Source organism: Caloenas nicobarica, chromosome 19 (genome assembly GCF_036013445.1).
Source record: "Caloenas nicobarica isolate bCalNic1 chromosome 19, bCalNic1.hap1, whole genome shotgun sequence".
NCBI classification, from domain to species: domain Eukaryota; kingdom Metazoa; phylum Chordata; class Aves; order Columbiformes; family Columbidae; genus Caloenas; species Caloenas nicobarica.
Genome location: NC_088263.1, coordinates 3,947,432 through 3,970,141, shown reverse-complemented (window position 1 = coordinate 3,970,141; position 22,710 = coordinate 3,947,432). Strand labels below are relative to the sequence as shown.

The following is a 22,710-nucleotide window of genomic DNA, read 5'->3' as shown; positions in this document are numbered from 1 at the left end:
ATGTTAGACAAACACAGTATGATCAAGTTGTATACAAGCGGCAAAACAGAAAGGAAAGACAATATTTAGAGCTGCATGACCTCAACCTAGATGTTTCAAAGGTATTTCTACTGCAATTTGATATCCTGATAGATTTTTATTCCACTGGCAACAACAGAAAAACAGATTCATGCATGAGCTCTAGAGATGCCTATCATGTCGCTTCACTTAATTTTTCAAGAAGAAAAAAAAAATAAAAAGGTTTCTGCTCAGAACACCAGCACGTATGTAGCTCTCGAGACCAGATAGGTATCTCTGTGGTTTGCCTCTCCGTCTCAGCTCTCGAGAGAATTGGCACGGCAAGTGGAAGAGAAGACCTCAGCGTTTGGAAACACTCACTCCGCCCTTTGTCGCATCCCCACAAAAAGATTTGGCGAAGGGATGTTGTCATCTGAAGTGGCACCAGCTTATTTGTGCGATGCTACCAGGAGGCTGTATAAGCAGCAAGACTCTGCCCTGCCACACGCACAAAAGCACGTAACGCACTGAGGAGCTGACTCCGCGTGTGCATGCTTGTCCCTGAAAACACCCTCTACACAAATAGAAAAATAAAGAGAAAACTAAGCACCACTTTTGCCTAGTGCCACGAAGGGCATACAAGCATTTCTGTTATAAATCATTTCAATCTGTGCCCCAGATGACATTAAACACTTTGCTTCTCTACAGTTTTATTACAGAATAAGCACTCCAGTGACCTTTTGAGTGGGCAATCCGTGTTTTTGCCTGGAGTACAAAGGTGCCCTTCAGTGGCTGTAAGTATATTGGTTACCTTTAAAATGTTGTTGATGCTGTCAGCTCAATGTCACCAGCTTCCATCACGGCTAGACCCTGCGACCCAAAATAAGGGGAAATACGAGCTAAGGTTTCCCCTGTTCTTTCTGGGAAATAACAGAGGATCCTTCAACTCCCTTTGAACTTCCAGGGGTGCAGCAAGGGTCCCCCACCCCCTTTGTCTGGCAGGCAAGGGTCACAGGAGCTCCTGGCCTCTTTGCTTTACACTCAGTGGGTAGAAGTGCCACAAACCAGCATCCCAAAGCAGCACAGCTGTGCCCGCAGAAACCCACCGAGTTACAGCAACAAAATCAGGCTTGTGCTTCAGCAGCTTATTCCTCTTGGAGGGGTGGTTTTACCAGACTGATACGGAGCCTCTGTAGTTGCACTCCCAGCACAGACCAGCACTGGTGGTCTTAGACCAGAAGAGCAATCCTGATCCTGGTACTATCCCAGTACTCACACTCTAATGATGTAACTCAGATGCGAGTGATTCCAGCTGAAACACAGTGACTCCAAATACAATAAACATGGTATTTGAACAGACACCTGGAGGTACGAGCGGTGTCTCATTAGATGTCTACCTGTCACAGGTTTATCCTACAGCCTTGGTGGTATCATTATTCATCTGACATCCAATATGACCTCAGGAGAGGGTAAACAATCTCTGAATCTGGGTTTTTCAAAGACGACCTCACAGATCAGACATCCAGATGTCAAGGAAGTAGGGTGTCAAATCTGCTGTAGAGCCTTTGGAAGCTGTTTTCTTAACGCTTATTTCATTGCTTCCCTACCCCAAACCTTCTGCCTGGTCATCACGCGAAACTACGTAAAGTTGGGGAAAACTGGGTGAAAAGAACAAGGAGAACTGGAAGGGATTCCAGAGGCCATCAAGTTTGATCCCTCATCAAGTCTGGTCCCAGACCAACGGACACACCTGTCAGCACAAAGCCGTGCAGGAAACGGACTGTAGAAAGCAAAGGTAATACTGTCATTCTCTTGTTCTTGCCTGACCACAGACACCACCAGCAAAACGAGGAAACCCAAGTACCTGCGTAGCTCATGAAGTTACTGAAGGGCGTGTTTAAGAAACTCTGAAAACCACACGTGTCGTTGCCAGGCCCAGGATCCCCACACAGCTTGTGCTTGGGAGCAGGGTTGGTGTCACTGCAAAGGTCACCAGTCTCGAAGGAGGGCTCGGTTTCCATGCACGGATCGCTGCAGGAGAGGATCTCTGAGATTCCCCGGAAGACGTGATAGAGCCCCAGGCTGTGCCCAATTTCATGGATCATTGTGTGCGTGTGGCCAGGGATTCCATAGAAGGAGGGATTTAGCACAATGCCACCTGCAAGAGGAAAAGAAAAGAGTTTTGTCTTGTTTTTCTCACAACGGTAAGAGAAAAGGAAAGGAAAACAATCCTAAGGGCAGACCCAGTGGTAGTTCATCAGATCCCCTATAGCATGGATTGTGTTTTCCACAGTTGGGCAAATCAACTGCCCAGAGAAACTGCACCACAAAGTTCAGTCGCACCCTTAATCTGGGGCTCTAAGGCTGAGGAATCGTGGGACAAAGTCCAATGGCCTAAACTAAAAACACAGTGACAATCAGTCTTTCTGCTGCATATTGTCCATTTCGTCGGTTTGTTAACTCAAAGAAAAATCCTGTACGCAATTACTTCATACTATGCAATTTAAAATCATTTAGAGTGCTTAAATAAAATTATTCTTCCCAGGTAAGTGTAAGCAATACTCTGGATACCAAGAATCGAATAAAACATACCTGAAGCACTCTCTGTATGTTATTCCACAGAGTAAAGGTATAACAGAAGCCTGTTAACTTCTGAAACACCCTAAAAATTGCAGTAGGTTGCACCAACCTCTGCAAACTAACAGCTGGATAAAGACAAGAGAATACACCCAAGGCTGGAACAGTTTTTGTGAGGTGTGCTCTGATCACAGACGGGTTTGCAGTGACTGTCAGAAACACACTGTTCATGCACTCATACAAGCCTAGTCTGACCTGAACTGCACAGTCCACTAATGAATATGCATAATGTGTCAAAAAATGAGACATCCTAGAATGTGATAATTCTAAAAGAACCGCATGGTTGCTAAATGTGTGCAAAGAAAACCAATGGTGATTTTTTTGTTGTTGTTGTATGAATTATGGGATGTGTAGATAAGCAAATAGTAAATTAGTGAGGCTTTACGGTATACTGAATTAATCATAAGAATTATATTTTTAGCTCTGCTAGATGTACCTTTAGATTTACGACATACTTCATACTTTCTTTATTTAGCTTGTTGACCTCAACTTTTCCAAGCCTTTTATTTAAAACTGTTTGACTATCTTGCCTGCCATGAGAACAGGAGACTGCTTTGTAGAAGTTATAGTGGGAAAATAAATCTTGAATACGGTACACTAGTAATTTAGTGACAACGAGGAGAGAAAAGGTTTTGGCAGAAGGAACTTTATCAGTGACTGTAGCACAGGGAAGCTGAGATCACTGGGTTCTGATGCACCATAGACTCTCCCTTCTCACCTGCCTGGAGACTTGGTTGCAATAACCACGGAATTAGAGGAAAATAAGACCAAGAAGATCTTTAGAAGCCATCTAAATTCCACTCTCGAACAATGCACGACCAATTAGGTCAATGCCATTCCTCACACATATTGGCCTAATGTCTCTTTACAACCTCCGATGACATGACTGCCCCAGCAATCAATTTTAGCACTCAGTATCCTTATGCCTGCAAAGATTTAACTCGCATCTAATCTGAATTGATTTTTTGGCAATTTAAGTTCATGGCTTCAAGTCCTGTCTCACACAGATATGAAAAACAGAAGATTCTGCTCCCCTTTCATCAGCTTTTATGAGATTGTCATCATCCCCATTTCAGGCTCTTTTCCTTCAGTCTGAATCACTGTGTTCCATTCAACCTTTCCTTATAGTTTAATCCTTTTTCTAGACCTCTCTGACTGTTCTCCTTCGTTTTTCTCAGTTGTCTCATGTTTTCCTTCAAGCACAGTGTCCACACATGATATAGGGCTCCAGCTGAAATTTTATCAATGCTGAAGAGAGAGGAAGGACCACTTTGGGTGTCTTGCAAGGACACACGCACACAGTGGAGAGGAGTCACATAGGCACATACAAATACATATATAGTATCAAAAAACTGAACTGAAAATTTAAATATAGACACAAAAGAGTGAATGAAATAAATCATGCTGCAACATCATGTCTATTCCGCCACGTGCGGCATCTGCACATCCTTTTGACAGCACTGAACTGGTCCTTATGCTAGTTCTCCACAATCCCAAATAATTGTACACAAATATGCAGCCACTGCAATATCCATGTTCCTTGCATCCCTCGCTCTTGGGCTCTACCCACGTGGAGCCGTTTACACCTAGAGAGTGCCCTGGTGTGTTGTTTTGTGGGGGTCTCTTTCCCAAAAATAACTCCAGAGTTGGTTTTCCAATGGCAGGAGCGTTGGTGAAATTCCTCAGCAGGACATGCCTTCAAGGCTGGGTAAATGGTTCTGGCATTGGAGAGCCCTGACGCAGCTGGAGAGGGAGATTTTATTTTTGCCTTTGTTGAAAATTTATATTTTTCACAGCTGTCAAGAATCTAAATCAATTGCAGTTTTACAGAAAAGATGAACTCCCTCACCCAGACAATCTCTATCCCAGCCTTTAGATCTGCACCACAGGACATATTTCATATTTTTTATTAAGTACATATTGGATTTATAGAAGAGAGTAAAAAAGATTAAAGATGAATTCTTACAGAGCAGGCACAGGTCTGGGAGGGCTATTATGACAGGAAATTATGACCATTATTTATTTATTTTTACTTTTTTTTCCCCCCACTCTAAGTCAGCTTTAAACTGTTGGCTAATGTCTTTTTTTCTCATGAGTTGTTGGGTTTTTTTGTTGGTTTTTTTTTTGGTCGATAAATTCTGTCAATACACTCTAGGAGCTGAATTTAAATTGTTTTGCTCAGGCATGATGCTGACAATTAAGTCTAACGAAGCGACAGCAGAACTCATCGGGGCTTTGGGCAAGCCCCAGCCCTCTTGCAGAAGGTTCTTCTTGGTGCTCCGGAGCTCTACCCTTGTTCTCTGCTCCCTCCCACGGCAACACCAAGGGAAGCGGTGAAAATACTCATTTTAGGGAAGGATGAGCTATACTGCAGCCTTATTTCACCCCAGCAGTGGCATTAAGGCCAACATTTCTCACCAGCAACCCATAGCGCTGCACAATCAGAAGCAAACAGAGCTCCTGCGCGGGAGCAGAAGGCTGTGCTGTTACAAGGTGACAGAAATCACCGCAGCGTGGGTGCTGGTTGAGGCTGGGTTAGCACCTATCTTTGTTTTTGCCAGCAGATGTTGCCATGGGGGATGCTCCCTGGAAGGCACCTTCAGCATCTTCTGGTTTGGGTGCTCCCAGCAGGAGCCCGTGGAGATGGGGCTGGAGGCAAGTCAGGGTGGAAGTGGCTTCACTTCCAGCCGAGCTCAGCAGGAGACTGGATGTGTGTCAGTGCTCGTGCTGGGGAAGAAAAGTTTGCTCACGCTTCTTCCAGAGCGGCTGCAGAGCTGGATGTTGTAATAAAACGTTTACTAACTGAAGTAGGGCAGCCAGCTCCAACTGCTTGGTCTTAGCATGCACCTCTCTCAGCTATGGAGAAAGCTGATGTTAAAGAGATGCTAACTTCTGGGTTTTGGGGTAATATGTTTTTGAACATGGAAAAACCTCCCTGACTGATAGCTTGGGCTGTAGCTCAGCACTCATAGCATGCTTTAGAATAAACACTGTATTTGCCCTTCTTGTCCAGGCTTTACATTTGCCGCATCTTTTTTGTTTTGCTCAGCATGGGGTTGGTTAACATGAAAACTGTCTGAAACAGCCTTTCACAAAGACTGAACTTGGATGAAACTTCACTTCCAGCCTAGGAAAGTCTGGACAGCCTGAAGAAATGTCTGGAAAACTTGTGAGACTCCCTGCTCTTGTAAGATGACCAGATCAAGTTTGCAGCCCAAGGGAGGTTTTTCTGCAGTTAGGAGAAGAACATACAGACTCTGTCGGTGGCTTCTGAACCTTTTGAGGTCCCTCTGACATTTTGCAAGGAGCACGGGTCCAGCGGCACTGCAGGTGTCAGGGCAATGAGTCATTTGGGAGGTTGCACAGCTTTGTCTGGATCCCTGGGTTCCAGCAGCCATACCCAGCAACCTAGTTATGAAACACGCAGGGCAATCTGCAGGGCAGTGAACTCTTTCCAGTTCCACTCAAATGAACATTAGAAATACAATCTCTCAGCAGTCTGCTCTTTTGAACACTGGTAGAGAAAAATAGCAACGAATTTTAACCACTGTTTGTGAGGAAAATTAATTGAATGCTTACTAAGTAATGAACTAAGGATCAGAACGTAACAGGCTAAGGTTAAAAATTCACTTCTGTCCAGCATCCCCCACCTATCCCCCCCAGTCTTCTTCACAAAGTGCTCCCATGGAGTGAATGCCCTGTAAAGTAGCTTCACTTAAAAGGTGAAATACTTTCAGCTTGACATCATCTACAAATACCATAATATGCTTTGGGTTTATAACCTAATATTTTCCTGGTTGTGAGCCAGTATCTGGGAATCGTGAAATACTTTTTTTCCCCTGACTATATATAAGAGGAATGATAAGAAATCAGAACAGAGCTTAACGCATATTTGTCTTTCCTTCTTACCGTCTCAAAAGAATGCTTTACAAAGAAGAAACATCTTTATCACTCACCTAGATGCATCAAGGCTTCCTTGTCCCAGGGCCAAGTTGCCACTCCAGCCAGCTCTTCCTCGGAGGAATTGGCAAAGAAGATGTTGAGGTGTGTGGATCCATCCAGTTTGAGTATGTTCTTCAGTTCATTGACATCTAAGTATGCTCTGCAGAAAAAGGAAAGCATTTTTTCTTTCTAAAGGTGACACAAAAAGTAACAAAGTATTGAAGAAGTGCTGCAATCCAGGCAAAGATCTCACAATATCCTGCGTATCTGTCACCTGAAATATTTTAATAACCCACTCCCAAAGTTCAATTACTTTACATTCGTATAGTGCATCTCATCTGAGCACTCCAGGGCATTGATTAACTAAGGCCACAAAATCCAAGGTAAATACATAAAGCTGTCCACATTCCTAAGGTAAGTATAGGAATCTATTTATTGTGAATGTAATTAACCATGCATTATGGTCAATAAATCTTTCTATATCAGCAGTTACCTTGCAGATTTCCTCTAAGCTGTTTATTACAGAATCACAGTAATCACAGTTTAGGTTGGAAAAGACCTTTAAGACCATACAGTCCAACCGTTAACCTCACACTTCCCAGTTCACCACCAAACCATGTCCCTGAGAACCTCATGTCCATCTGTCCAGCCCCTCCAGGGATGGTGACTCCAGCACTGCCCTGGGCAGCCTGTTCCAATGCCCCACAGCCCTTTGGGGAAGAAATTGTTCCCCAGATCCAACCTCAACCTCCCCTGGCGCAACTTGAGGCTGTTTCCTCTGGTCCTGGCGCTTGTTCCTGGGGAGCAGAGCCCGACCCCCCTGGCTCCAAGCTCCTTTCAGGCAGGTCAGAGATCAGAAGGTCTCCCCTCAGCTCCTGTTCTCCAGCTGAACCCCCCAGGTCCCTCAGCCGCTCCCGTCACACTTGTGCTCCAGCCCCTTCCCCAGCAAGTTCCTCCTTTAGCACCAGGGACAGTCACTTGTGCCAAGCGGCACGTGGTCTAACCCTGACACAGGACGGTTGTTTGGGAATTGCTTTTTCCAGCTAGCAAAGTTGTGCCAAGTGATCTCCTTGCAAGAGATCTCCATAGCACTGGTACTGTAAGAGGACATAAATTCCTAAGGCTCCCTAGGTCCCCCCTCCAAGATGAGCAGCACTTCTTCTTGGTTTTTGGGATGTCTGGAGGTTACAGAGGAATCTGCCTGCAGGCAAGCAAAGCCAACCCCTCAAGCTTGCTGGCTTGTTAGCCCTTGTTTAAAGGAGTAGATTTTTGTCAGTACAGGAGGAGCTACCTACCAAAGTGTGTGCCACACTGCTATCAGCGGCAATGTGATGCTCTAATTCAGAGTAAAGCTGGAGAATGTGAAACGTAAGAGTAAACCCACTGCTTCTCCATCTCCAGTTCACACTGCCTTTTGATATGCAGTGTTGTGCTAACACCAAATCTAAAACTGTCTTCACTGGACAGGTGGAAACAATTGAGAGATCGCACAGAGTCAAGCACGGTTGACCAGCTAGTAAGGAAAAGACACCATGATGGTCTTGAGCAGGTTGATTTCTGCTTCCTAAAGCCCCCTTTCCATATGTGCATGGGTGTGTATAGGGCTTATTTAGCTCACAAATCAAATGCAGTCACATTCAGTAAGTAGGGTTCCTTGCATACTTTGCAAGGCTTTCGTTCCCAGAAGGGTGAAGAAAAAATAAGGGGGTTGGCTCAGCATCAAGATATTTCTGTCCTTCCCTGGGGGACTCCCCAATGGAAAACACATTCATATTTCCACAATAGCTTCCCCTGCCACTTGCTGAAGTCATTGCCTCCAAAATAGTTCATGGCTGGGTGTCCCCAGGCCCTCGCTGACTCACGGAGGAAGACGTGTTCTTTGGGGACGCCACTGGAAGGGTATGTTTCCATTCCATACAGTGTTTATCTTCCGATGGATGTGGATGACATCCTGAAGGACAGGTCAGCACTGTGACCCTCCACACATTTCTCATCTCCCCACTGTTCCCAACACATCCGTGGAAAATACACAGATCTTTCCCTTAGCTCCTCAAGCTTGTTCTGCACACATCTACACGTTGTTCTGAGGCTGTGCATAATCTTTTCGCACCTTTGAAAATATCTTCTCCAAATACACGTCCACAAGCAATAGTTTGAAATTACATATGAGCGCTAACGTGCATTTCTAAAGAAAAGTGTAAGGCATTGGGGGAACACATGACGGAGGATACACGTATACGAGGGCGATGATGTCTATGTCTGCATGTGTGGCAGCATCAGGAAAAGACAGTGAGCAGAAGTGTAAGACAACGCGAGAGTGATGTGATACATTGTGCAAGAGAGAAAAGGACAGAAACAGAAGCCTTGCGTACCTCTGAGTAGAAAAATGTTTGTGTGTTTTGTATCACAGCGGGAAGGAAAGGCTCAGTGTCTGTACTGAGACAGCCGTTGTTGACTCTGGATGCAGATACCTCATGGCCTATGCAAATCCCTGTAGGAGTAACTATAATCAGACTCCCCTCCTGAGATTCCCATTTTTATCCTCACTCTTCTCTTAGCGTTTCGAATAATCTAAACTAATATTTCTTTATTCTCAGCTGTCTCTTTGCTTATTGTTTACACAATCCAATCCCCATTTATATCCTCAGCGCACGGCCACAATCGCGCTCTCACTTGCATACAGCCTATGTGCTTCAACATCGGGGGCTGTTTTGTACATGGGTCATTACTGCAGACAGCAGCCAGAGCAGACAGCATTTAACTAATTGGCCAGTGATCTCAGTGCATCACCGAGACTGAACTAATCTCTTACGTAAATCCACTGGACTAAGTCAATTGGACTTGATTTTATAGTATTTCTCCGACCACTAAATCTCTGCTAGCCAACAAAAGTCTGCAAATGAGCAGAATATATTCAAGTGGTGTAAGAACAGAACGCTAAAAGGATTTTTAGGAAAGGGTCTGCACAGAATTAGGTGTGAACAGACCATGTTTGGGAGGGAGCGAATGCAAACCCCTTTGTAAAAGCAGTCAGCAACCCCCAGCACATAGACATGCTCAAGCATTTATCTGAGGCAAATCCCTTGTAAGCGTGCGAACATGTGCGTGCATGAACAGAGGTGTGAGTGTGTAAGCAAGGCTTTGGATCCTGCACACATGCAAGACAGCCCAGAGTACGCATGGAAAGGAACCAGCGTGTGTGTGTGTGTGTGTAACAGATAAAAACACGAGCTGGAATTCCACCCTCTCCTTCCTCCCCATGTTTCTAATAACCTCCCATCCCTATCCATCATCACCACATTCCTACACTCAAGGAGGCATAAATTAACTACTTCTGCAGTTCATGTCCAACTACATAGCCGCAGGCAGCAGACCCAACAGTTACCAGGTTAAAATAGTTTTCGGTTATTGTGTTGGACTAGGCTGACTCCCCCCTGTTGCTGCGGCTGCTTTGTTATCAGCCCAGACTATCTGACCCAACGCAATCTGCGAGCATTGCTTACACTTCTCAAGGTTATGTGGGTCCCCTGATAGAGGACATAATGTCTGTCACATGGGCTCGTGCCAAAGAGAGCCAAAGAGCCTTTCCAGCACTGCCAAACTCACATTTCAAAGACATGAGTGCAGTCTTGGAAAGGGATCAAAGCCTTTCCAACTGTCATTAGAATATTTCCTTTATGCATCTCTCCGTGAGTGCCAGCAACATATTTCATAAAATTCATTGGCTCGAGATGGTACCTCCAATATAAACCTGAATGGGGGAACTGTCAGGGCAAGTCTATGTGGAAAACAAAACAAAACCCAAAGCACAACAAAACACGTGTAATTCCTGTAATGGAAAAAACATACGACGCTGCGAGCATGCCTTGCTCAAGAAAGCCTAATGAGCCTATTAGTGCATCATAAAAGGTCTACTTTGCTGGAATCTGGTTTAGACATAGAAATTCTATGGGCTGTTTAAGGCCATTTGGGACACCAAATCATATCAAGCAACGTGCACATTTCCACCCAGATCTTTTCATCGACTTATTCATCCAACGTGCAGCTCCGGTTTGCTTTTTTCCTCCTCTGTGGTGTAAATAGCCCTCTGAAACCGAACCGTACAGCCACTCACCCTCATCCAGTAAGCCCTAGACCTCAATCGGTAACATACATCCCGTACAGTGCTCCAGTTTCAGCCTAATGGAGTCTTTAGCTCATCCAGCAGCGTCTCGCGGCCGCCCTACCCACCACGCAGCCTGCGCCATCCGTCACGCGAGCCATTATCCATGTTCCTCTCTCATCTGTCAAGCCTGTTTCCCGTCCATTTGGGCTGTGGCTCCACCGCAGCAGGACCCATCCCCGGTGGCATCTCCACCTGCCCACAGGGCCACTACGAGGAGCTGCCTTCTGCTCCAAAGCAAATCCAGCCGCAGATCACTGCTGCTTAGCTACAAACACTTTTGACAATGGTTTTTAAACTCTGGTGGTCTCAAGTCTAACTGTGTTAAATTTGGCCTTGGTGACTAGAATCGAGCAGTTTTGTAACCAGCCTGGAAACTCTTCCTCCCCCAATTTCTTACATGTCATAGAGCAGCTTTCCCGTGTTGCCCTAATGTAGCTGGGTGCAGCCTCTTGAACTCGTGGTTGTTTTTGCAAGGAACACAGAGCCTTCCAGCCCTTATTGTTAAGAAATGTTTTCTACTGCTTGCTCCAAGTTATTCTCTATTTGACTTTGGGTTTTTTTGTTTCTTTTCTTTTTTTTTTTTTTTTCCTTCAAAGACAAGTGTCACTTTACAGCAAGAAAACAAACAGAATACTTAAGGGATTATTTGCAAGACCCCACCCAAACACAGACTAGGAACTTTGCTATCTGCTCACTATGAAGTATGGCCTCTAACTGCCTGATGAGTTTTGAGAGATAAAAGGCACTGTATCTCATCATTAAATCAAAACAAAATCCTAGCATCTTCTGAATTGGGAAGTCAGCTTCAAAAATTCTCCATTTTATCTCTTGACGTGCAATGTCCTACCCTTTACCTAGCGGGTTCAGCTCGCAGTGTCTACCTACAGATTTTCAATATCTGCAGTGAACAGCAAGGACAGTTTTGAAATAAATGATGTTCTTCCTGAAGATAATGGCAAGAGCTGTGACTTCAACGGCACTGAAAGCTGACCTTGAAATTGGGCCATTTGGCAGACATACGCAATTGTAATTTAGCTTTTCCCCTTGCGATTTCTCAATCTGGGGTGGTTAGACACGGAACTCTCCTTTGGAGACCCTGTGTTGATGCCAGTGTATAAGCTGCCTTTTGCCTTCCGTCGTAGAGTCACAGAAAACCAACACTGGAAAGGATGTTCAGAGGCCATTGCCGGCCCTTCCACCCCAAAGCAGGCACATCCCTACACGTCACGCCAAGCAAGCTCTTCTCTAGATCATCCTTAAGACCACACAAGACAAGGACTCTACAACTGCCCCCGCAACCTGCAGCCCGTGTTTCAATACCAGGAACTTTTTCGGAAAGTCTACCTGAACCCTTTTTGCTGCAACGGTTGTTTGTGACTATTTGTGCCATTCCCCGCAGACATGGAGATGAGATGACTTGCTTCTGCTTTACCAAACCTATTATTTACTTGAAAGCTTATTAGATCAGCCATAAACCACCTCATTTTTAGGTTAAAACCACCAGCCTCTCCCCACTGGTTATATTTTTTCTGACCTCTGGTGATTTCTCACGCTCTCGTCTCCCCTCTCCACGCCTTTCTCAAAGGCAGGTCATCAAAAGAAGACACAATCCCCACGCTGAGAGCTTATCAGCGCCATGTAACTGCTGCATTCATCCCGCCTATCACCTCCAACCTGACATAAAGGACACAGGAGAGATTTCAGACCTACAAACATTTCTAACATTTTTTCTACTTTTTTTTTTTTTTTCTTCCCCTAAAGTGCTACAGGTCTACCAAAAACCTGAACAAAAAAAGACAACCTACAAACCCTCTGTAGCAGTGAACTTGCAATAAAATTTTTGCCTGACGTGATGTTAAAGATCTTCCTTTGCTCGCAAATTTAATTTTGCTCCTCATTTCAGACAGATTGCCATAAATCATGTCAAGCAGGAAGCGTGCTTCATCTACATTTAGTTTAGTGTTAATTTAAGACACTGGTGTAAGTGTAGTAAAAGTCATGATAATTTATTGATAAAGGTATAAATCTTTCAGTAATTGGGACAGAGCCTGAAATAGCGTGGAGCCAGAATATTATAAGTGAAAAGCTTCAGGTCCCAATTTAGATCCAGATCACTGCCTGTGTTCACACTGAAATCCAAATGTGTGACTGTAATTCTGACCGCATCCAAACCAGGCAGCCACTAGGTCATGTCCACAAGCATAAATTGCAAGCACTGTCAGCACACGTAGGCTTGGCAGCTTTTAAAAAATTTTGGTTTATCCCGCTGCAGCAAATGTCCTTCTATAGCCCACAAATCTGACCTCCCGTTACAAGAAAGGAAGAATGTTTTTGTAGAAAAAAATCACGATAAGGATCAAAGAAAAGATACTTAGGGTAATCGTTCAAATATACACGCAGCTTCTTGGGTAGGCTTGTCCTGAACTCTGTCTCACTATCTGTGCCACTGCCAATGCATTCGGGTTACCTGGTTAAAGCTGGACAGAGTTTTTCATACATCAGTGGCAGGTTCCACATTTAAGACCGACCCTGAGCAACTTGTATTACAAAATAAAAGCCCATGTGGCTACGAAAGCCTGGATGTTCATTGATGCTAGGATGCACTCTTCTCCAGCCTGAATTAATTCTACCATTATGCGAGTGACTCAGTCTCTATTCACCCTATTAAAATATATATTTTTTAAAAAAGAGAAAGAAAATAAGAGTTTTCCCACGCAAAATACGGGGATCCTTTGGGTCCGGGTTTTATTTATCCTGACACAAAGATTGAGAACAGCTTCTTGGCCTGCAGTAGGGAATTTTTACTATTGTCAAGTCATCATTTTCATTCTGTTTTCTTTGAAATGCTGGCTCTCCAGCAGGACAGTCCTAGAAAAACGCACATTTCTGCTGTCACATTTTGCACTATAAACCTCTAGGACTTCAAGGGAAAAGCACCAACCTATACATAAAGAAAACCGTTTGCCACCAAATTCTAAAAATCAGTACTATTTTCTACAGAACCCTAGCGGCTCAGCCCTATCTGACCTTCTCATAGAAGATCTCTAACAACCGATACAGCTGCATTTCATACATTGCCTAGAGATAACTTCTGGATGTTTTAAACGTAGTTATCAACTTAATGGGCTGAACCACAGCAAGAGGTTGGAATAAACCTGATGGCGGGACCTCTCCAAACCTACATCTGGGTCGGCTTTTGGTTTGGTGCACGTGAGCTTGTGCTTTGAGCCAACTTCTGCTCTCCCTGGGCTGCACACACGAATCGGCGCTGACTGCGATGTATGTGCTCCAGTGTAAATCTTGAGTCAGTCAGAGCAAAATTTGAATCTCGAGGTGCAGCTTCAGGTTCAAATCCAAAATCTCAAAGGAAACCTCAGTTGAAATAACCAATTTTTGCCCAATTTCTGGCCAACACAACTTGCTTTTTTAAGGGGGGAGGCGGGTTTCCTCAGATCTCTACACGGATTCTCTCAAAGGTTTGTAAATCCTTGCCAAATCCTTCACAAACCTGGGCTGAGATTCAGAAATACAGTGAAAACAGATTTTTTTTTTTTTTTTTTCCTTTTTCCAGCACTTTTGCTGCTGGTTCTGGCGAGGATAAGAAAGAGTGGAGGCTCGGGGAAAAAGAATGGGGAAAAAGATGATGTAAAAATTTTCAAATGTCAAACACATTCTGTTTGAGCTTTAGGCATAACTTGGGGGTGGCTGTTAATATACACAAAATTATTTGTTCCCTCTCTGTGTTCATCCTCTAAGGCTCTACTACCCACTTCTTATACCAGAAACCTCACCTTTATATAACCTTTCGGTAGGTTTGTAAAGATTTGCAGTGCTACAAACCATAAATATGTGATCACGGAGCCTTATTCCCCTGCAAGGGCTGCGTCCAAGAGGGGAGCAACATTTGAGTTCGCTCGTGTAGCAAGAAGTGAAAACCCCCTTTTCCTCGCACAACCATAAAAAATAATTAAGCTAACCAGCTACACAGAACTAGGAAAAGATATGCTGGCTGGCCAACTTGCAGGAAGAAAAAAAGAAAACAAAGGGAAAGCCCTGGCAAAGAGAATTGTGATCTTACTGTACAATTAAGTTCTGAGACAGTGAGATTAAAGCATGGAACATTTCAAGACGCATCTCTTTAAAACAGCAAAGCATTATGAGGCATATATGCACATGTCACAGACCTTTGAAATCAGCAACGCTGGCAGGTTTATTTGTTTTGATTGTCTCTTTTTCTTTCTTTTACTACTCTGGGATTTTTTTCTCTCTCCTTTTCAAGACTAGAGCCAAATGACCCATGAGAAATGTACTGTAATTTATCTCTTATCCATCCCTCATCTCCATCTGATATTCCCTCTGCCCTGGTTACCCTGATGTTTTTCCAGACTCTGCAGGCTGAACCATTGTAACACGGAGAAAAGTCAAACAATAAAGAAAGAAGTGGCGTAAGGATATTTTCAGGAGCCCATTCTGTTAAAACAGATTTCCTTTGCCGCTTCATGAAAACCTCTTTTGGCTGCAGCAAACCGCATTCACGTATCCTTGAGAATTTAAATCAGCACAGGAAGGTATATATACATATTTTAGGCTATTTTAACCACCACTTACACTGCTTGGCACTCCCACAGTGCTTCCCCTCTGGGCCTCAAAACGCTTCCTAAACACGAAGACAGAAATTCCACCCTGGTCAAAGCCCTGACACGAGCCCTCTGCACCGCTCCAAACCCATCCGAGGGCTTCACTGGTACTAAAGCCGGACAAGAACCCTTGCGATCGGCCTCCTCTCAACAAGTTTTACCATGACCGAAAAAGCCATGAAACGGGCAAACAGAATAATTTTCCACATCCTCTGAACGGGAAAACTGAGGTACAGAAATGTAATAATTTGTTCAAAGTAACAAAATCATTCGGTTTGCCAGCGAGGATTGGAAACTCGATCTCTTGAGCCTACGTTCTGTGATAACATGGATCATCTTTTAAGTCAGCGCCGGCTTGTGTTGCTGATCCTTTAAGTTTTCTGCTGGTGGCCGTTAATCACCTTTTACAAGCCTTCACTCATATTTTGTAATCTTTTACCCGTATTTTACAATCTCCAAACAAGTCCTAAAGGTCCAGTGCTCAGCAGATGGAAAGTCCAAGCTCCCCGCAATAAGCTGGTCCTTCCCGAATCCCTCGGCTTCGCAGTTTCTGAAGACAATGTAACGCATTTCCTTCACAAACAGATCGTCTTGTGGAACCAGTGCCCTGCTTGCTTTCAATGAGCGCTCAGCCAACGTCCTAATAATCGGCATTTACACACCGCCTCTCACCCCAAAGAGCTTCCAATAACAACCAAAAGCTGGGACTTTAAGGGGTCTGGTCCTTTAGCATCTTCCCTAATTAACACACAGTAAAAAAAACCCAGCAGGATGAAAAAAGAACAAGGTCAAATTCTTTGCTTCTTTCATCTCACTTTTTGACACTAATCCTCCCTGCACATAAACGCTGTGCCGCCAAGTGAGATATACATTGCTATTGGAATGGAGAGCGACTTGGAACCAGGCCGACATCAGCAGAAAAATAAAATCGTATATAATCACAAAGAACCAAGCATGTTTATTACAGATACTTCAGGAGTTGATGGGCCAAAATAACCAGTCCAAATATGCATCTTGCAAAACATAACTTTTGCTTTGGAGATGCCGCTTTCTTTTCTGGTTTGGTTTTTACAACTCGTGGACTTCCAAATCTCGTTTCTTAACCTCCTGGCAGGGTTGTGCATAAAGTTGGTCCTGCTGCAATGGCTCATGGTTAGGATAATCCAAGTTTTCCTCTTTTTTGAGAAAGAAACGAAAACCTGATTCAAATGAGACTAGTTGAAATTTCCTCGTTTCATCTTTTGCAAGAAAGGGTGGAAGACACCAAAGTGAGATGACACAGAAAAAAGTCTGGTGATGGAGACTTCAATTCAAGGAAACCAAGAAAATCTTGTGCTCTGGTTCTAAAAACCTCACATTGTCAAAGTTCATGAGATTTTTTCTTCTCCTTGTTACAAAAAAAGGACCAATATTTAGCTCTTTTTGTTTGGTTGCTTTTGTTGTGTTTTGTTCGTTTGTTTTCAGGGGGTATTGATTGATACCATAAGCCTTTATCTTCAACAGTAAAGTCTTGCACACATTTTTTAAGGAGGAAAAAAAAGAAAATTAAATAGTCAGATTCAAAGAACTACTAAATATTATGAGATCTACAAAACCTAGTTACTCTTGTTCTTTCCCAGCAGTGAAGAGATTACAAGGAAACCGAGAATGTCAGTCACTGAAACAGAAATTTCACTTAAGAACATTTAGCTTTGAAGTTCCCAGAATCCACAGTAAATTGCCAGGTGATCTGGCAGAAACACCAACACACCTGCAATGAAAATACTCCAGAGCTGCAGAAAGAAAATACTGCAGACAGTGTATTTTTGAAACCCAACAACTTTTTTTTTTTTATTTCTAATTCTGTTCACTAGGAAGATGGAAAGAAAGAGCAGGAAAGAAGACTTAGTAGACCATGGCTTTGTCAAGCAACTACTTTTGGAAGACAACATAGGTCAACAACAGCTGGAACAGATGCTGCTGACACAGATAACTCCCTAACACCCAAATCCTGCCCCTTGTTTCTCTCTGTTGAGCCAGAGACAAGCAGCAGGAGGAAAGATGTACACGTGTGCCTTTTCCAGACACTCAGAAACTTTCAGTCTTTCTGGTTTTCGAACCTATGAAGAACATGGAACTTCTGCACAGATAGAAGGCAAAGCAAATACCACGTGTGCTGCTGGAAGTGGGTGTTTCTTGAACTGAAGGATACATGGAGCAGAAAAGGTCCCGTACCCCTAAAGTAAGCAGCGGGCGAGCAGACACAGCAAAATCCCAGGTTTTTAGGTGGATAGAAGGACATTTAGGCTGCCTCACATATGGATCTGTTAACGTGTACCAGAAAACAGGCGCTATCAGTCCAAAACATAAGAGCGATTATAAGCATTCCCCAGAGGACACATTTCCCGAGACCCTACGAAATTGGACTGGCAGCTTATGAAACGTTGAGTACTGATCCAGCATGTAACAGTAAACTATAGGAAATCATACCCATATATTTGGCCTTCAGACACAAGTGCAGAAATTGCCTGGTTTGGCACCACGAGTCTATGGATCCACTTGAATCAAACACAGACCTCTAGCAAAAGGCTACGAGAATGCAAAGATCTGTTCTCTATTGTCGAATACTAACGCAAGAGAGGGAAAACTCTAATTTTCCTTTATGGCAAACTTCTTGACCAACTTTTGCCACGAGTACGACGGCTGTAGCCAGAGCACGCAGCCTGACTTCCCCACCTGACCCTCTGTCACGCTATTTGAGTATCTCAATCACACATCAACTTTCATTCCGGTTTGTTGCAGTAATTTATTGGTAACCTGTCACTAACAACTACTACAGGACTTAAGCTCTTGATGACGACAAAACTACCTTTGCAAAGGATCCACCAAAACCGGCAGGTTGTCATTTTTGTCCACTGTTTCCCACGCACAGACCCTGAATTATGCAAACCCGCATTTATAAAATGTATGTTAGCATGAAACGTCTTGCAGCTCCCTGTCAGAGACAGAGGGGGGCTGCTATGAATTCCCTCACTTCCACAACTCCTCTGCCGCCAGCTCAAGTACATCTCAAGAACTTTGCAAAACCTGAAGTGCTGCCTTATTCGGTTGCGCAGGAAGGGCATACAGCCTGGAACCACGTTTGGACTATCTCCTCCTGATGGTTTTCTGGATCAAAAACCAGAAATGCTTCAGGTGTTGTTCCCAGATGGACAAAGAAAACTTGGTATCTGATCAAGATGAGGGTAGCTAAAGGTTTGAGCCTGCATTTTGAAGACAAAGTAAGACATTTTGAAACAAAACCACATGAAGAAATATATCCTCAGGAGTAAAACTATTAGAGGAATTCTGAGTGTGTGAAGAGGAAGCCAGGAACTCCTGGCCCCTTTCTGAATCCAACTGTGTGCAGGGGGGGAATCAAACAGCACAGATTACTTCAGGCAAACTGGGAGAAACACTCTCATGTATCTGACGGAAGTAATTTACTCTGCGTTTGGAAGTTTATCATGACCAATCAATGCTGGAAGAATTAGTGAGTTCTGGTTTTTGGCACTGACACAGCCATGGTAAAAAGGCTGGAGGCAAAAGGGAAGTAACTTTCATAATGCTGTGAACTGTTGCCATCAATCCTTACCCAAAACATTTCTACTTACTCTAGTGCGGTGATGTTCTGTAGGAACTTTCCTCTCAGCTATTGCCCTTTGACTCGGGAAGGCTCCCGACCTTACTCGTGCTCTGGATGTAGAGATCCAAGCCAAAAGACCAAAGTCTTTGGGAGTTCAATATACAGACTTCAAAGAGCTTGGGATATGTAACTTAGTCTGGACAGAAAGCATAACATACACTTGGAACAACATTATATATATAAAAATAGAAAAGATTGAATGACTGTTAAGGAATGCAGTGTGAAGGGGAAGCCTGATATAAGTTGCGCATGGCATTTACACACCTGTTTTCCGTCTCTAACCTACCTTTTCTCCAGCAATTATAAAGACTTTACGATTTAATTCTCTAAATCATGCCTATGCTCTGTGTCTCTACCTGCTGCGAGCAGATGGCATGGCTGTTGCCTTAAGGAACTGAGCAACAACTACAAATAGCCAACGCTTCTCCTCGGCACTTAATGCAATAACACGGACACTAAACATTTTGGGAGATACCAGCAACTTGCAGAATTAGTCCTTAGCAGAAAGTGAGCCAAACACGAAGGCAAAATGAAAACCTTCAATCAGAAATGCCAAACTGAAAAATATTCAGGTATTTTGAATAATGTAAGTTTATGTAGTTCTTAATATTTCTCAGGCGTTTGTCTCCATTTGTGCTTGCTGGGATTGAAGACAGGAATAGAGCATCCTTAAGCTCGTGGAAATCAGGAGATCACGGAAAAAATGCTGTTTTGTAATCGTTCTCAACCAGTTCTGCAAACCTAAGCAGTTCAGACAGTTTGGAAACATTTCCACAATCGGTGATGCTCACGTGAAGCAAACTGAGCTCTGGCCTTTAAGAGGTCTACCCACATTCTCTAAATGAGTGTACCATATTTCCTTATTTACTTAGAATTTTTCACCATTTAATTTCTCCCCATCTTGTTTTTAATTAAACAAAACAAATAAATCAAGCAAACACAAAACCACTTAAAGGAAAAGATTTTCCAAGCGTAAAGGGGATTTTGATACCCACACGCTACTGACAGTCAGTGGGTCTTGTCTTGGGAATAAAATTCTCTTTTGTGACTTCGGAAGGTGCACAAAAATTGTGTAGATGATTACAGTGATGGGTCTACTAATTGATATCATCTGGATTTTATGTTATTTAATCAATGTCTGAGCTCTGACTGCAATAGAAGCTTAAATTGACACCTTCTTTCCTTTCTGCTCCATACTCCCTAAGCTGTCTTCTTTGATATACAAATACAATTTGTGAGTCGGACAAGGGCACACGTCTCAGGACATTCTATAATCGAAATTAGAAATGAATCAATAAACAAAGAGGCAAACTCCTGATCGGCTTGTTCCTACCACACAACACGGAATTCCTCACATTTTACCCCTAATCCCACATCTGATCAAACCAAAATGTCTTCGGGGTCAGGAATGCCTCCGCTTCCTTTTGGTATTTCTTTCACAGTCTAATCACATCCCAGAAAAGCTGGTATTTTGTGCCTATGTGTCTTATCTTTATCCTCTGTATAATTTGTGCTGTTTAATGCTGAAGAAATAACTCAGCAACATATTATACTTCATGCAAAGGGGCAGATCCTTAATGGAGGAGAAATGTGAGCATGGCCTGAATAACACATTAAATCCCCTTCTTGGCATATTCATTTTTACTGTGTCTTCCAGTATAATTTCAATGTGGAATTTTCCTGGCATAAATCACACAGGTTTCCCTCTTCCCCTCCACACCACACTGCGTAGCTCTGTGTTTTGGTAAATCTCATCTATTAATAGTTGCCCTCTGTGGCTATAAAAAGACAGTTCGGTAGTCAAAAGCCAACCCGTGCTAGGGAACAGCTGTGGATGCCTGAGCGCAGGCAGGACCCGGCGTTGCACGGCAAAGCCCTTTCTTGGCTCCGTGTCAGAGCAAACCGATTAAATAGGGCCATAGTCAAGCTAACGGAAAAGGAGCCCCTGCCCTGCAACAGAGGGGGAGAGAGGCCAACTCCAGTACAAGGCTGGAGAAACACCAGGGTATTTCCATTTTCTCACTGACATTTTCCTTTTTTTAACTCAGCAAACCCCCCTCCTGTGTCCTCCTCGCTTCGCTCTTCTGCCAAGTCCCAGTAAAATCTTGCACTTAAAGAAATAGGACAAAGACGTCATCGCAGCGAGTATCAAAGGTTGGGGGGCAAATTTTAAGGTCTAGTCTACTTTGTTGTTGTTGTTGTTTGATTGATTTAACTGATTAAAGCATTTCTGCTCTTCCTGTGCTTTCAGCAGCATCCTGGGTAACTCAGGGGAAATTCAAACCAACCAGCTGTGATCTGTATTACAAAGTCAAGGCTGGAAATGCAGCAGAAGGATGTCGATGGGGCCATACTGGAAAGGGTGAAAGGAGAGGAATACTGTCTGTCGGTAAAGTGACAAAGCGCTTTCATGTGTCAGAATGAGAAATATTCAGCTTAACAGGGGATACGGGGAGTTGTCCATCCTCTGAGCGCTACAGGGTACCAGTCCCATCACAGAGGGGCTGGTCGGTGACAACATACCTGGCTGCAGGCAGCAGGAATCCTCATCAGATTTCACTTTGAATTTTCATTTGCACGAACTGAAGTTCTTGAAAATCCTTCGCCAAGTGTGCAATGCCACAGCCATGGCCAGGGTGGGCAGGGAAATGGCACGGGAGCCTCGAGTCCTCTGGGAACCAGGCTCAGGCTCTCAGCACTTACAATACACCTGGGCATTTACAAAGCCAATGCCACGGAACTTCAGCGCTTGTCAGATTTCCATAAGGACATTTCACTAAGAGAAATTCTCCTTGCGAAGCTGGTGGGAATGATTTGAAAAACCAACAGAGTGTTGTGCTGGGGAAAGCAACTACCACAGCTTCTCACTGAAGTCCTCGATTTATTGACACAACAAGGATATAGCATGAGAAGCAAACCTATTCCATATTATCCACTGGCAGTATAGCTCAATTATAGCATTTTGAGGCAGCAGAAAGAATTTTAGTCTCCAAAACTTTGTAATTCAACCCTGCCGAAGCTGCCCTCACACTAAACAGTGATGACACATCTTTTCAACATCTAGGGCCAAAATTATTTTTAAAAGCATTGCAGGTAATTGCCATTGCTGTTATTCCAAACCACTGCTGTTTCCACTCTTTTACCATCGCTGATGTAAACCAACAAGTGTCAATAGCAAACATGAGCTGCCTCTGCAATTATTGAATTAACCAAAATAAGACATTTCACAACAAAGAGCTCACACATATCACTGGCTGTGACCAGATCTTTAACTAGAACTCACATGAGATGTCCTATGTTTCCAAGGTTTGTTATATATAACTCAAACATCTGGGTGCCTTCTGAAATAATTGGTCTGCAGGGTGCAGATTTTATCCATCTTTTCACTGGGGTGGATTGGCCACAAGAGCCTTTAAAACAAAGGCAGAAAGATATTTGCTGAACCTAGTTCTCCTGAAGAATTTCAGAAAGATCAGATTAGGCCAAAAATGCTAATCTTGGTTTCAGTACGGTCCCTTTTTAGCAGGGGTCCCTCTAGCAGGGTCCCTCCTTTAAAAGAAAAAGGAAATTAAAAATGAAAAACAGCACTGGGGAAAAGTTAAACGTGTACTTCAAACTCGCACATGCCAGGAAATTTAGAGTTAAAGGTGAAACTCCACCCTAAAGAG

General features: G+C 43.5%; 1 protein-coding gene across 1 annotated transcript in view; it reads right to left on the bottom strand.

Annotated features, from left to right (window-relative positions):
* Window positions 1-22,710, bottom strand: part of PAPPA (pappalysin 1) — a 175,912-nt gene that overhangs the window by 118,006 nt on the left and 35,196 nt on the right. The window contains exons 3-4 of the mRNA XM_065648566.1: window positions 6,591-6,736; window positions 1,862-2,155 (exon numbers count right to left, since the gene is read on the bottom strand). Coding sequence (XP_065504638.1) covers window positions 1,862-2,155; window positions 6,591-6,736 — 440 coding nt within the window. The remainder of the gene's footprint in view (window positions 1-1,861; window positions 2,156-6,590; window positions 6,737-22,710) is intronic.